General features: G+C 43.0%; 1 protein-coding gene across 1 annotated transcript in view; it reads left to right on the top strand.

Moving 5' to 3' along the window:
• Nucleotides 1-16211, top strand: part of LOC114466812 (metal transporter CNNM1-like) — a 55237-nt gene extending 39026 nt beyond the window's left edge. The window contains 1 exon segment of the mRNA XM_028452584.1: nucleotides 16082-16211. Coding sequence (XP_028308385.1) covers nucleotides 16082-16161 — 80 coding nt within the window. The 3' untranslated portion in view covers nucleotides 16162-16211.
• The last annotated feature ends 407 nt before the right edge of the window (nucleotides 16212-16618 follow it).

Below are 16618 nucleotides of genomic sequence, written 5' to 3'. Positions count from 1 at the left end.
TTTATTGTGTGTTCTTTGAATGCATCTTTGGGCAGAGCTGAGATGTGAGTGGCTGTGAGTGAAATAGGGGGCGGGTCAGAGGGGAGGAAATGCCCTTGTTTTTTGGCGTGGTTACGGCCGACAGGAACCGCAGTACAGTGTGGAAATAAAACGACTAACAAGCAAGAAGGTTGTCATGGTTCAATCGTTCATCCAATGTTCTGTGGAACGTTACTATACGTTCCTGTTTTGTTTTCATTGACTTTTTATTACAGGCTGTCAAACATCACAAAATAAGAATAATAATTTTAAAAAGCAACATTCTTGCTTTTTCTGTTTCACTGTGTCTTTTTTTCCCAGATATGAGAATATCCGTGCATTTCTGTATACCAAATGCAATTTTACGCCCACATTCATGCACGCTGCTTCTGGTCTCATGCTCTTCTTTCTGTCTATCTCTGTCTATCCTCTGACTCTTCCTCTCATGCCATTTCCATCAGTTTTACTCGACTTCATTGAGCTTTATTGACTTATTTTTATGAGAATGAACAGTGACCAATGTAAGAAGCTGTCAAATAGCACAGCATCACTCCCTCTTGTGTGATATTGCTTTTATACAAAAGTTCTAAAAGTGCATTTTATTAGTCGACAGTATTAAGCAGCAATAGATTATGAATTGTTTATTTAATCATTTATTTTGCTCCACCAAAACAAATAGGTCCACAACTGGAAGGGAGACAAGGCTGTTGCCAGGCAACACATAAACATTTCCGAACTGAAAGTTGACTAACGTTATTAGAACGCCTGTACAGTGGATTGATTTTGTCTGTAAAAAGTCCCAGTGCTGTTTTTACTCTATATCAGCACCCATGGAACGTCTCTTATCGATCAAATTACTTGGTCAGAATTAACTGTTGTATAATGTGACCTTTACCTCTATTATGAAGACTGACTGATATACTGATCAGTGGCCTGTAAGTTCAATATGAGTTGAGTCCATACTTTTGTTGTTTTGTGTTCATGTACAGTGGGGCAAAAAAATATTTAGTCAGCCACCAATTGTGCAAGTACTTAAAAAGATGAGAGAGGCCTGTAATTTGCATCATAAGTATACTTCAACTATGAGAGACAAAATGAGAAAAAAAATCTAGAAAATCACATTGTACGATTTATAATGAATTCATTGGTAAATCCCTCGGTAAAATAACTATTTGGTCACCTACAAACAAGCAAGATTTCTGGCTCTCACAAACCTGTAACTTCTTCTTTAAAAGGCTCCTCTGCCCTCCACTTGTTACCTGTATTAATGACACCTGTTTGAACTTGTTATCAGTATAAAAGACACCTGTCCACAACCTCAAACAGTCACACTCCAAACTCCACTATGGCCAAGACCAAAGAGCTGTCAAAGGACACCAGAAACAAAATTGTAGACCTGCACCAGGCTGGGAAGACTGAATCTGCAATAGGTAAACAGCTTGGTGTGAAGAAATCAACTGTGGGAGCAATTATTAGAAAATGGAAGACATACAAGACCACTGATAATCTCCCTCATTCTGGGGCTCCACGCAAGATCTCCCCTTGTGGGGTCAAAATGATCCCAAGAACGGTGAGCAAAAATCCCAGAAACACACGGGGGACCTAGTGAATGACCTACAGAAAGCTGGGTCCAAAGTAACAAAGGCTACCATCAGTGACACACTACGCCGCCAGGGACTGAAATCCTGCAGTGCCAGACGTGTCCCCCTGCTTAAGCCAGTACATGTCCGGACCCATCTGAACTTTGCTATAGAGCATTTGGATGATCCACCAGAGGACTGGGCAAATATCATATGGTCAAATGAAACCAAAATAGAACTTTTTGGTAAAAACTCAACTTGTCATGTTTGGAGGAGAAAGAATACCATACCTACTGTAAAGCATGGGGGTGGTAACATCATGCTTTGGGGCTGTTTCTCTGCAAAGGGACCAGGACGACTGATCTGTGTAAAGGAAAGAATGAATGGGGCCATGTATTGTGAGATTTTGAATGAAAACCTCCTTCCATCAGCAAGGTCATTGAAGATGAAACGTGGCTGGGTCTTTCAGAACGACAATGATCCCAAACACACCGCCCGGGCAACGAAGGAGAGGCTTCGTAAGAAGCATTTCAAGGTCCTGGAGTGGCCTAGCCAGTCTCCAGATCTCAACGCCATGGAAAATCTTTGGAGGGAGTTGAAAGTCCGTGTTGCCCAGTGACAGCCCCAAAACATCACTGCTCTAGAGGAGATCTGCATGGAGGAATGGGCCAAAGTACCAGCAATAGTGTGTGAAAACCTTGTGAAGACTTACAGTAAACATTTGACCTCTGTCATTGCCAACAAAGTGTACATTACAAAGTATTGAGATTAACTTTTGTTATTGACCAAATACTTATTTTCCACCATAATTTGCAAATAAATTCATTAAAAATCCTACAATGTGATTTTCTGGAATTTCTTTCTCATTTTGTCTCTCTTAGGTGAGGTACACCTATGATGGAAATTACAGGCCTCTCTCATATCTTTAAGTGGGAGAACTTGCCCAATTGGTGACTGACTAAATACTTTTTTGCCCCTCTGTATATAGGCCTGTGTAAAAAAAAAAAAAAAAAACTCAAGTTAAAAACTAAAAAACCATGAGGCTTGATAATGACTATAAATGTAAAAACTGCATTTATTGTGTACAACATTTAATAAACTGTATTTTAAGGCCTTGGGACATCAGTGTTGTCATCAAAATATAAAAACAGATGCATGTGAGGAATGGGTTCTACATCTCCATGACGATCATCAAAGCATTCTTCCTAAACACTCACCCTGTGGTAGAGTGACTTTCATCTTGACAGTACAACTTTGCAAATGATGAATTCCAAAATAAAGAAGTGTTTCAGACGTGTGCATCACATGATGGTTGAGGAGAACCACAAAGGATCCATCCCACTGAACCTCACCGGCCACCTTGCAGTGGTCATCACAGAGGAAAAGGAAAGAAAGGCAAAAGAAGTGCTGTTTGGAACCATGAACAGCAGGAAAAGGAGGGCTGAGGACGAGCTCGAGGATGAAAGGCCAAGCAAACGGAGCTGCATGGACAGCAGAAATCGTGAGGTGAGGAAAACAAGAAAAATCCTCAAAGCCAGAAAAAGGTCAGTCCACAAAAAGGAGCTCCAGAGCGTTGGTTCCTTGGTGTGCTATGAGAAATACCCTACATGCCCTGTCATCATCAAAAAAGCAAAAAAAGAATTTAAAGAAAAATATTGTGAATTCAAAAAGCTTGGCGAAGGAGGCTTTGGATCCGTCATGGCAGGAATACGCCGTTCCGACTCAAAACCCGTGGCAATAAAGCATATTCCAAAAGGCTTGGTCCGATACATGTTGGTGAAACGCCAAGGTTATAAATACAAGGCGGTAACTGAGGCGGCCCTCATGGCCCAGGCAGCCGGCCTCCTCTACGATGGCAGTGTGGCAAACCACAGTGTCATCGGCTTATTGGATCTCTACCAGCTAAGAACGGAAATCCTGATAGTTATGGAGCGACCCTTGAAATCAATGGACATGCACAACTTCAATATCCTCAGAGAGGGGCGTATCCCGGAGCACGAGGTCAAGAGCATATTCAAACAACTTGTAGATGCTGCCGTGCTAATGCATGAGAGTGGGATTTTTCACCGGGACATAAAGGCAGAGAACGTCCTTGTTTACCTGGACCAAGGAAACCTCTCTGTAAAGATCATTGACTTTGGCTGTGGCGATATCATAAAAAATGAGCCATACACGTGGTTTTCTGGCACTTTTAACTTTGCACCACCAGAGAGTCTTTTGCAGAGACAGTACTACGCAGAACCAACAACAGTGTGGCAAATAGGGGCCCTGCTGCGGAACCTCTACGCTGAAAAAACATTTAAAACTAGGAAATACATGGAAGGACCAAACCCCCCCTTTGACTGTCTGTCTCATGAATGCAACGACTTCATGAACCAGTGCTTGACCATCTCCCCAAAGCAGCGACCACAATTGGTGGAGCTACAGCGTCATCCCTGGCTGGTGTAAAAATCTCCCCCGCCACTCCACGCTCCCCCCACGTCACTGTGGTGAGAAAGTACAATAAAAAAATGGGGTGGATTCGCTGGATTCTCTCAGCTGGAGATAGGCACATTAAAGGAGAAGAGAGAGACTTGTTTTCGTGTAGCGGGCGTAGCAATCCGATGCTACGTAGTAGGTCCAGAATTGCTGCATCTACCGGACTATAATGGTTTGATTTACCTAAATCTAAGATTGTAGCTGTCGACGAAGAATTGCTGTTTGTTTCTACTATTTCCTCATACAGTGACTTTTACAACCAAGATATTTTTTATGGATCTTTCTTTTGTTTTACACAAACTTGGATAGACAAATACTTACAAAACAACAAGTTGGGAAATTCAATTTTAAAAAAATGCCTAAAAGTTTGGTTGTGATTAAATAAAAACAAAAAAAACAAACGTGTTTTACTGTTTTGAATAAGTATTTCATAAAAGTGCCCACAATGGTAAAAAAGAGAGCAAAATTCTGAAGTAAACACATGTTAAAATTGTAAACTTTATTGTAAAGACACAAAACAATTGTATTTTTTTGGTAATATATAGAAATTTCATTGACTGGTATGTTGTACAAGTTATAGTCAAACAATAATTAAGTATTCTTGGGAGTAAATTCCAAATTCTAATAACAAAATTTATTTTTAGAACAAGATGAACCTGGGAATAACACAAAAAAACAACAAAAAACACAATAAATAATGAAAACATATTCATTTGAAATAATAAGGATGGATATTTGCATCCCTATTCTCTCATGGTAACAAAACGTTTGGCTCTGCCAGATCGCCACAGATACATAAAATGTTATTGATTTTATAAACAGGTGCACTCTGGGAAATGTAGGCTATTGTTTGGTGGTAAGAAGAGAGAAAGCGAGAGCTGGATGAGTTGAGAACAATAGAGAGCAACAAGATCTCCCGCTACCTTAACTTTAAAACCCACCTTTTTAACAATTTTACCTTCTCAAACGACTGTGTTGGGCTTTGCTTTTTGCTAAAGTTGCTAAGGCAAGTGAGCCGGTGGCTGTTACAGCTGTTGGCAACATTAGCAAAGAGGATTTAATAGCCTCGCTAGCCAAACTCTCTCAACTCTTATCCCCATACCATAAACTGTCTAAACTGGCTTTGGTATCTGCCAATCCCAACACTTTTTACGGTCCGATTTTTTTGGTTATAAAATAAAGTTGCTAAAGTATATAGGGCAACTATATGATGATCTAAATCAGGACCATTCAACTGGCAGCCCATGGCCCATTTACCCACAATAATTGATCAAATCATTTGCTGTAATAGCTGCTGAATTTCACATGAATTTGTGATATTTTGCAATGTGTGTGCAAGTTCTTTTTCTGCTACTCAACAGAGGCTGTCACATTTTTCTTTGCTCCCTCTCTTCCCACCCATGTCTGTCGTGGTTGCTGCTTTTGTTTTGCCTGGTCCTGTGAATTATGGAATTGATCAGTTGGTCTCTCAATGCAATCAATCAAATTTTTTGACAAAAAGAATGGGCAGTGATGAGCCCACGTGTCCAAGCGGGACGTTTGCTGCTGGATATGCAAATGATGCTTGGAACAAGTGGCGAGTTGTGTGTCATCACATCTACATGATTGGAATTATGGTAGCAGGCATGCTGCTGATTGGAGCTGGCAGCTTTCTGACCTATTGCAAAGTCTGTTTTACATTGGCAACTGTTTTGGGAAGGCTGCCAGTCATTTCTGAAGAATGGAGAGGGCTTTCACACTCAGACTAATGTGTTGAATGAGCTCAAAAGCAAGCAGGAGCTGCCTTTGGATCATTTACGCAAAATTGAAACCAACTTGGAGAATTTGAGTGACCGGCTTGCAAGTTAACTCACTCACCGCCATTGACGTACATATATGTCATTCCAAATCCCAACGTTCACTTCATTGACAAATATGTACGTCAATTGTGTCTTTTCATGGGGGTTGCTAGGAAACACTGTGGCAGACCTCTCCCATGATATAGCAAACTTCTACTGCGGTTTAGTGACCAACTCCTGCCCTGTAGATGGCAGCATCGCACTTTGGGTTGAGAGATTAGTGATGGCTATATACGGCAAAGAAGGAGGTGAAGTTTATGAAGGAGAAAATGGAAAAACGAGTCTAAGACAGTGGATTTAAAGCAGCGCACACTCGTAGCAGAGCATGTGTGGATCTAGGTGGACTATTAGGAGTGTGTCAATCACAAAAAGCCTGATTTCTCAGCTTCCGGGTCAAAAATTGGTGTTTTCTTTGAAACCTTCCTATATTCAACTGCTGATTACAGAAGAACGAAACAAGATAGAAATAATTTTTTTAATGATGAAAGTGGAGAGTCTATTCTTTCAGAATCTGGTTTCAGATTTTACATAATCATAGTAAAAAATGTTCTGTGGATCTGAAAATATCAGTAAAAATGCTCTACAATGGCTGGCAGTGATGGGGTACAGTATATGTTTTGAAAATGGCTGGCAGCCAATGAGTTAAATAATCCACGTTATTCGATTAATACAGAGAGACACAAGACAGAAAGCTATTAGAAATTGACCTAGCCTGAATTGAAAACACATTGCTTATCCCAAAGCCAGCCATTCAAGGCTGCCTCATCTATCTATCACCTGATGTTATGCAGACAGATTTGGCTGTTCCCTTTACCCAGCCTCCCTCATTGTAAGACCATGGTTGATCACATGGTCAACCAAAGTGGCGTGGATCTCATCAGAGATTACTGTCCTTTGCTTTGCTTGTCCTTCCTGTCCTCCTCTTCCTTCTCCTCTTACTCTCTCTCCTCTGCCTCTGTTTTAATGTTGACCTCTGTTGCTCCAAAACAGAAAAGCTCACCTGTTGCCCTTTTATGCTGAAGTTTTAATTGCTAATTGCAGAACTGTGTGACTGGAGTTTTTCCATGTGATTAGTCAGTGAATTATGAATGTCAGTGTATTCCTTGTGAAAACAAGAGATGTTCTTTATGAAACTGTGCCAAATGCAGAAAAAAAAAGGGCACAATTCGGACTCTACCCGAAAACTATAGCACATATTTGGACTCGAGGGAACCAGATCTTTTCGTTGATAAAAATCGTATTTCCCATATAAATATTTCCCTTGTTTGAATCACATATCACATCACATTACACGTGAATTAGCGGGATCTTCTGAGTCCTTGCTGCAACAGATACGCAGCAAAATTAGAGGCGGGTGGATTGACGGACTGAAGATTGTGCTGCAGTTACGCAGCGGAGCAGTTTCTGAGCAGATACACATCCAGTGGAAATACAGGGCAACCCCCAATATCCACCACATTCAAAACTGCTCCAAAACGTCTGCAGAACAGCAACGCAACTGATAGGTTTGCATTAAAGTCAATGTGCCAGTTTCCACTGCATCCAAATCTGCTCCAGCACAGCTCCGTAACACCGTATTTACACTGGATCTGTAACTGCTCCGTTAAATCTCAAACTGCAACGCAATCTTTGTCAAATTGCTGCATCGTTGCTCCAACGTCCGTCAAAAATAGAAGGGCTGAGTATTTGCTGCAGAGGCCTTCGGAATGCTGCAGTAATTACGCAGCTGTGCTGGAACAGATTCAGATGGAAATTGGGGGTAACTGCTGCCGCATTGTTTTCAAAATAAAATACGTGTTCAAGGGGGATGTTACCCCTGGCAGTAGATTACACGGACCTTCCAGGGCCCCCAGCAGGCCCAATTCAGACTCTAGCTAAAAACTGAGCACATATTTGAACTCAGGGGAATAAAACATGTCCACTGAGCTCATTTTTGAAAAAATTAGCTCTTTTTTTCAGCCCGAAAATAATGATTTTCGGCTCTAGCAGGTGCAATTCGGACTATACCCGAAATTCAAGCACATATTTGGACTTGGGGCGACCAGACAATTCCGCTGATACCACATTCGATCCGAGCACTTTTAAAATCATATTTCACATATAAATTATTTTATTTATTTATTCAGTTCATTTCCGACATGGTTGCAATCACAAAAATTCACTTTGACATTCAGAGCAAAATCACATCATTGTTTTTTTTTTTTTTTTTTTTTGTCTTTTTGCATGCGGGAAAGGGCGACGGAAAAAAGCAGTTTGCTTATCTAGATCCGTACCCTGGTTTGAACACAGATAATTTTACATCAAAGCTCGTGTCTTTCCAGGTCAAACATTCTTATCTTCTTCATACCACAATTTCATATTTTCATTTGTGTTTTTTTTTTTTTTTTCTTCTTTTCGTCTGCAGTCATTGTTCCTGTTGTTACTCCTCCTCACTGTCCTTTTCATCCGTATCTCCTCGGGCTTTCTTTTCCAGTCGTTGTTTATGTTCCTCCAACTCTGTGTTGTTCGATGAAGAGTTGACTTGGGACCTGTATGCGTGTAGGAATATCCTCCGTGTCTTCTCCCTAAATCTTGTCAGATTTACGGATTGTTGTGTCTCTATGTCAAGGTTATTCCAGAGGTTCATGGCTCTATACACAGTACTATGTTTCCCAACTTTTGATTTGACCCTGTCTAGTCTAAACACATTATTATAAAGTATAGTATAAAGCAAATTATATCTGAAGTCATAGGAATTTTGATTGTATGTGAAACGTTTTTGTATTTGATGTAGATGATGTAGTTTTTTAAATGAAGCGCTAAAAGTTTTAGGTATTTTGCCTTCTCAAATAATTCGTTTGTGTCTGCGTTGTGTGGTGCTTTAAGTAAAATTCTTATAGCTTTTTTTGTAGTTTAAATAATGGTTCAAGATACGTTTTGTAGATATTTCCCCATATTTTGGAGCAGTAATTTAAATGCGATGCTATGGGTGAAGAATAGATTGTTTTAAGTGATTTGGTATGTAGGATTTGTTGAAGCTTCCATAGGATGTAACTGCTTTTGGCAACTTTGTTTTTAACTATTTGTATATGTTTTTTCCAGGTCAGCTTGTCGTCCATCCACACTCCTAGTACCCTATATTCTTTTACTTGTTCTATTATTTCCATGTTTAGTTTCAGTCTTATATCTCCTAATATTTCCCTTATCCATGGCTTAATAACTGTTTTGGAGCAATGACAAGATATCCCTGGTTTACATCGGGTCTCTGACCAGACACTAATGTGGCCGTGCAGAGGCATTTTAAACAGATTACAAAAGGAAAAGAGCAAGTAATGTCCTCTATTGCTCTGTTTAATTAAAAAGCTAAATGAAGGATGGATGTTTGTGGTTGACGTGTACTGTACATTAGTCTATCAAACTTCAGGCCTATCTCCAAGCTCCCCTTTCTCTCAAAAGTTCTGGAGAAAATGGGTTTTCCGGTTGAGCTGCGCATGGAGTAGGACGTGGTGTTGGTGGCAGCTGCTTTAAAACTATTTTTGCCTTTTATTCCACACCTACGACGCTACTGAATAGAATAGAATAGAATAGCCTTTTATTATCATTACATAACATGTAATGAGATAGAGCTCCCCATAAAAATACAAACATAAGAATAAACAATGTATATACAATATAAATTGATTTAAAAAAAAAAAAAAAGTTCACATACACTCATATCAGTATTAACATAATACTGTGCCAGCGTATTGCATAGAAACTATTGCACATTTGCCAGTATATTGCACCAGTCAGATAATATTGCATAACAGTGTATGGTATTGTAGATTTAGTGCATATGAGAGTTCAGAGTGGTTATGCCTTTCGGAAAGAAACTGTTCTTGAGTCTGTTTGTTCTAGCTTTGATACATCTGTAGCGCCTACCAGAGGGCAACAGGTTGAACATGTGGAAACCAGGGTGTGAACTGTCCTTGATGATGCTATGTGCTCGGTTGAGGCAGCGTGAGGTGTAGATGTCCGTCAGGGAGGGGAGAGGGCAGCCAACAATCCTTTGAGCCGTTTTTATTACCCTCTGAAGCCTCCTCCTATCTGCCTCAGTGCAGCTCCCGTACCATACAGTTATACAGTACGTGAGCAGGCTCTCGATGGTCGAGCGGTAAAAGGTCAGCAGCAGTTTTGAGTCCAGGTTGTGCTTCCTGAGGACTCTCAGGAAATGTAGTCTCTGTTGGGCCTTCTTGGTAACCGCAGAGATGTTGTTTGACCAGGAGAGGTCCGCAGAGATGAGGACACCGAGGAACCTGAAGGTGTGGACCCTTTCCACACACTCACCGTTGATGTAGAGGGGGGCAGGGTCTGCTCTGTGCCTCCGGAAGTCCACGACAATCTCCTTGGTCTTTGTGATGTTAAGCTGCAGGTTGTTAGCAGAGCACCACGCTGTCAGCTTCAGGACCTCCTCTCTGTAGGCTGACTCGTCCCCCCTTGAGATCAGACCAACCACTGTGGTGTCATCAGCAAATTTCACAGTGATGTTGCTCTCATGGGTTGGCCTGCAGTCGTAGGTGTAGAGACAGTACAGGAGGGGACTCAGCACGCAGCCCTGTGGAGAGCCAGTACTCAGTGTGCGGGTGGAGGAGAGGTGGGGTCCAAGTCTCACAGTCTGGGGCCGGTTGGTCAGAAAGTCTCTTATCCAGGCACATGTGAGAGGGGGGAGGCCCAGGGTGTTAAGCTTGGTGATCAAAATGTCTGGGATGATTGTGTTAAATGCTGAGCTATAGTCCACAAAGAGCATCCTCACATAGCTCTGCTGGTGTTCCAGGTGGCTGAGTGCAGAATGGAGGGCTATGGCGATGGCATCCTCTGTGGATCTATTAGTCCGATATGCAAATTGGTGGGTGTCGAGGGTGGAGGGGAGACAACCTTTGATGTGATGAAGAACCAGTCTCTCAAAGCATTTCATCACTATAGGTGTTAGGGCCACAGGACGGTAATTATTGTGGCTGACAGGAGGCGACTTCTTTGGCACGGGAATGATTGTGGCAGATTTTAGGCAGGGGGGGATGACTGCTTGGTTCAGGGAGAGATTGAAAATCCTATTGAAGATGGGTGTGAGCTGGTGGGCACATGCTCTGAGCACCTTGCCAGGTACTCCATCTGGGCCAGCAGCCTTCCTGGGGTTCACTGCCAGGAGCACCCTTCTGACGTCACGCTCCTCAATAGTGAGTGAAGAGGTGCTGGAACCTGGTGGGGGCGGGGCTGAGGCTGGTGAGTGCTGTGGGGTCTCAAAACGAGCAAAGAAGTAGTTGAGCTCCTCTGCCAGTGAAGCACTTCCATCCACTGATGGTACATCACAGCCCCTGTAGTTTGTGATGTTCTGTAGCCCCTGCCACACCTGCCGTGGGTTGTTGCTGGACAGATGGGACTCAATCCTCCTCTTGTAGTCCTCTTTGGCTTCCTTGATTCCCCTTTTCAGGTCGGCTCGGGCAATGCTGTATAGGGCCCTGTCACCAGACCTGAAGGCAGCATCGCGGACTCTGATGAGTTTGCGGACCTGGCTGGTCATCCAAGGTTTCTGGTTAGGGAAAACCCGAATGATTTTATTCACAGTCACGTTCTCGATGCAGAAATTGATGTAATCTAGTACAGTCACTGTGAATATTTCCAGATCCTGATGTTCAAATATGTCCCAGTCTGTGTGATCAAAGCAGTCCTGTAGTTCTAGAAGTGCATTATCAGGCCAAGATGTAACAGTCTTAATGACAGGACTGGTTCTCCGTCATATGGGGGTGTATGCTGGAGTGAGCAGCAGGGAGAGATGGTCTGACTGGCCAAGGTGGGGGAGAGGTATAGCTCTGTAAGCATGCTTGATGTTAGAGTACACATGGTCCAGAGTGTTCTCCCCTCTCGTAGGACACTTGACATGCTGATGGAATTTTGGAAGTACAGTCTTTAGATTAGCCTTATTAAAATCTCCTGCAATAATGTGGACACCATCAGGGTGGACTCGCTGTTGTTCGTTTATGGTGTTTAGCAGGAGAGAGAGCGCTGTGTTGACATTGGCGTCAGGCGGGATATAGACAGCCGTGATGATGACTACAGTTAGCTCTCTTGGTAGGAAAAAAGGCCGGCATCTAATGGACATGTACTCCAGATCAGGAGAGCAGTGCTTGTGAGTGATCACACCGTTGTTACACCAGTCATTGTGCACGTAAATACAGAGCCCCCCTCCTCTGCTCTTACCGGAGTCCTCGGTACGATCCCAGCGGAGCAGAGCGCGGCCTGCTAGCTGCACGCTAGCATCGGGGATCATTGGGTGGAGCCAGGTCTCCGTAATGATTAGGATACAGCAGTCCCGGACATAGCAATTTCCAGCCAGCTGTAATTCCAGGTCCTCTGTTTTGTGTACCAGGGATCTGGCGTTAGAGAGGTACAGGCTCGGCAGAGGTAGCTTGTGTGGTCGCTTCCTTAGCTTTAGCAGGAGTCCTGACCTGCAGCCCCGCTTCTGCTTCCTCTCCCTCCGCCATCTGCGTCTCCTTCCAGACCCGACAACAATCCACGGGGAGCCCGGCGGTCTCGCCAACTCCTCCGGTATATTGTACGTATTGTGAAAGTCACTCGAGACAGCTATGTTGTGTCGGTAACCAATGTCCAGAAGGTTCTGGCGAGTGTAGAAAAAGTTCGTCGACGCAAACGTATAAAAACTAGCAAAGTACACCAAAAACAAGCAAAGAAGGGGAGAGCCGTGAGCCGCTGCAACTATGTGCGCCGCCATCTTAATCTTAATTACTGTGCCACAGAATGGCTCCTCCGAAGAATCCAAAAGTTACAGATGGTGCTACAGTTGGTGCTACAGTCCCACTATATCTTATGTGCCTTTGGAAAAGCAGACCTATTACCTGCATTAGCTGAAAACAGGACCGCACTTTTAGAGGAGCCTTCTATTGACTGACTTGGCGGAAAGCTTGATACTCTCCACAAATCTTTGGACACCCACGATGCCCGATTACATTCTCTGGAGGAGAATGCTGTCTCCGTGAATCAGCACTTAGACAGTTTAGAAGGCTCGTGTGTGAAGCTAAGTGCGGAGAATGATAAGCTACATGCTAAAGTAACAGACTTGGAGGGGCGAAACCGGAGAAATAACGTGAGACTGGTGGGACTGTCGGAGGGTATTGAAGGGCCCTAGCCGAGTAAATGTCATCTCTGCAGACCTGCGTCTTCCAATGGGAGGCCATAAGGTGGTAGCCTTTAGCACTTTGCTTGCTCGTCGCCTTATTATTTTAAAATGGAAAGATTCGATACCACCCTTTGTGACGCATTGGATCAGAGATGTTGTCTGCAATCTTAAACTAGAAAAAATCCAGTACACACGACGTGGCTCAAGTTTTTTAAGGTGTGGAAATTATATAAATTAAGGTGTGGAAATTAATGATATCCATTTTCCCTTGATTTTTTTTATATATATATATATATATATATTTTTTTTTTTTTTTTTTTCATTGTAATTTATATTTGTACTTACTATTTACAGTTGAACTTTATGTGCAGTGTCAGTTCTTTATTCATAATGGTGACAGAGGAGGTGGGTGTGGGTATGGGATTTTGTTTTTGCGTGTTTTTTCTTTTTGTTGTGCATTATTGTTCTGTTTTATATTATGCAAAATTTAATAAATATATTTAAACAAAAGTTCTGGAGAAAATAGTTTTTACTCAATTGAAATAATTTTTAGAGGAACATGATATTTTAGAGTTTCAGTCTGGTTTTAAAAGTCTTCATAGCACAGTCTGCTCTTTTATGGGTTTTCAACTACATTTTTTATCTCAACCAATGCTGCACATTCTGTTGTCCTGGTGCTGCTCGACCTGACAGTCGCCTTTGATACGGTTGACCATGGGATCCTCCTCTCTAGGTTAAAGCACTTTGTGGGGATTCATGGTTCAGCCCTGGACTGGTTCAGGTCATGTTTCACTGGGAGATCATTCCGTGTTGGTCTTAGTGAATATGTTTCCTCCTTGACCTCATTGTCATGTGGGATACCACAAGGGTTCATTCTTGGACTTCTGCTGTTTTCCCTCTATATTCTCCCTCTAGAATCCATCCTGAGGAAACACGGCATTGCGTTCCTCTTTTACGCTGCTGACAGTCAGATTTATTTACCTTTAAAAAAGGACGATTCACAGGCAATCAAACCCGTCTTGATTGCATACATGACATAAAATCTTGGATGTCGTTGAATTTTCTGAATCTTAACCAAACTAAAACAGGAGTCATTATCTTTAGCCCCACAGTTGTCAGTCACACGGCTCCTGTTGACTTGGGCTTTTTGTCTTTTTTTTTTTTTTCCCCTTTGTCTGCACATGCTGTCAAAGGTCAACACTACAAGAAGTGTAATCTTTTTAGACAGCAATGCATGTTTTGTTATAAATGAATTTATTTTATTGCATAATTGTGACCATCACCAGCCCTCCCTAAGGAAGGGAGCCCACTACGAGTTTTATCCCACAGTCCAAGGCATGCTAGTGCATCGTAGACCGATGTATGTGCAAGAAACCGCCACTGCAAACCCAAGCACTGCCCCGGACCCGATGATGCAGCCAGGCTAGCAGAAAGAGCGGGCGCCAGGGAGCACAGACAACCCCCCCATGGCCAAGCAGCCCTCCAGACGCCCCCAAGACACCAAGCCGAGAGGCAGCCACTGCCCCCCACATACACGCCCGAGAAAGCACCAAGGAGCTGAGGACCTTGCGCACCCCACCACCGACCCCAACCCAGAATGACCCGGAACTGAAGCAGCACCTGGAACAGCCCGCCCAAGGACAACGACCACACCCCCCAACCACCCTGGGCAGCGAGGGGACGCTGCACGCCGCACCGCCAGCCCCCAGGCGCACCGACCCAGCCTCCCAGAGCACCCCAGGTGACCTTTTTTTTTTTTGACACCGCCAGCGTGATGTGCCTTAGTTATTGCTATATTAATAACCCCCCAAGGGCCCAGCCAGACCTCCACACCGGCATGCGGCGCACGGAGACCAGAGGTGGTAGTCCACGAACCGGCTGGGCTGGGGTCCAGCAGGACGGCACAGCCCCAGACGGTGCAAGGACAACAGCCCAGGCTCCGCCGCACACACCGAGGACAGCCCCCAAGGCAACCAGGAGATGAGACAAGCACCAGGCTACACCCATAGGGAAGAGGCACCCCCACGGCCCACCGGAGCGACACCGCCTGGAGAGACCCCCCAGCATCCATCCATTTTGGGTGTGAAAATGGACCCTGATCTTAAATTCAATAAACGTTGTCAAATCTAGTTTCTTCTTAACACAAGAATCAAGCCTATCCTGTCTCGGCCTCATTTTGAAACTGTGGTTGATGCCTTTGTTATGACTCGACTTGACTGTTGTAAACAGCTTTTACGCTGGTTTGAGTAAGAATGCACCTTCGCATTCAGAACGCTGCAGCTCGGCTTTTAACAGAAACATGAACACATCTCACCATTCTTAGCTTCACTTCATTGGCTGCCAGTGCATTATAGAGTTGATTTTAAAATTATATTATTTACTTTTTAATGCTTGAATGGCTTGACCCTCTCCTACCTCTCTTACCTGATATGCCCCGTCTCATGCTCTCAGGTCAGCAGATCTGCTGCTGCTTTTGGGGACCATGCTTTTTCTGTTGCTGCCCCTAAGCTGTGGAACACATTGCCTCCAGAGATTAGAAAAGCTCAGTCTCTGCCTGTGTTTAAATTGCTAAAGTCACGAAGTGAGATGTGGTTTCAGTTTTCCTGTTGTTTTCATAAATTGTCTTTGTTTTATTTATGGCTGTATTTGTTGTATTTACCTAACAGTTTTATGATTTGTGTAAGGCACTTTGGCCAACTGTAAAGTTCTTCAAGTGCTTTATAAATAAAGTTGGTATGGTATGGTATGGTATGCTATGTTATGGTATTAGTGAGAGGACTCCACACTTCTCATCTCTCAGCCTTTGTCTGTTCATCCCTTTAGCAGAAACACACACATAAGTCCTGTGTGCACTTTACCTATTTGCACTTAAATGTAAAAAATGAAAATGGACAATGTCTGAGTTTTATATTTAATAATGATTATTATACATGTTGAGAGTTTTGGAGCAGGGCTATCAAACTGCTGGCCCATGGCACCTGTCACTTCCTGATAAGCCACTGTGTCGTCTGTTTCAGGTCATAAGAAAAGGAAAAAGTCGCGTGAAGGAGAAAAGACACCAGAGGACATTTCAGAGCAACCACTGGTGAAAACCTAACACTGAGCTCCATCCTGAATATTCCTGCAGCTGATCCTGGAGTTTGATGTGAAAGCTTCACTGTGAGACACTGAAAGAAATCAGTTTAGCTTTGATTCACTCACCAACAGGAAGAATCCTCTTCAGTCTTCTTTGCAAAGTGATGTTTGACGTTCTGCATTAAAACCGAGGTTTCTGGGCTGATACAGAGAATGATCTCAATGATGTGATGTGAACACTTCAGGAACAAGAACACTTTTGATATGCTTCTAATGTTTACTACAGTGAACGAGGCACCAAAGAACTACAGAAGCTACAGCAGTGGAGAACTTTATGTCAAATATTAGTAATAGTCACACTTCAGTGTTTTTATTTACAATTAATTAATGAACATTTACTTTATTCTGAGCCTAATTGGAGATTTTGGAGTTGCATATTAATGATGAAAGTTTCTCAGAAAAAGAAAAAAAAATTATGG

The sequence above is a fragment of the Gouania willdenowi genome, chromosome 1 (assembly GCF_900634775.1).
Source record: "Gouania willdenowi chromosome 1, fGouWil2.1, whole genome shotgun sequence".
Lineage (NCBI taxonomy): Eukaryota > Metazoa > Chordata > Actinopteri > Blenniiformes > Gobiesocidae > Gouania > Gouania willdenowi.
This window is presented reverse-complemented; position numbering and strand designations above follow the sequence as displayed.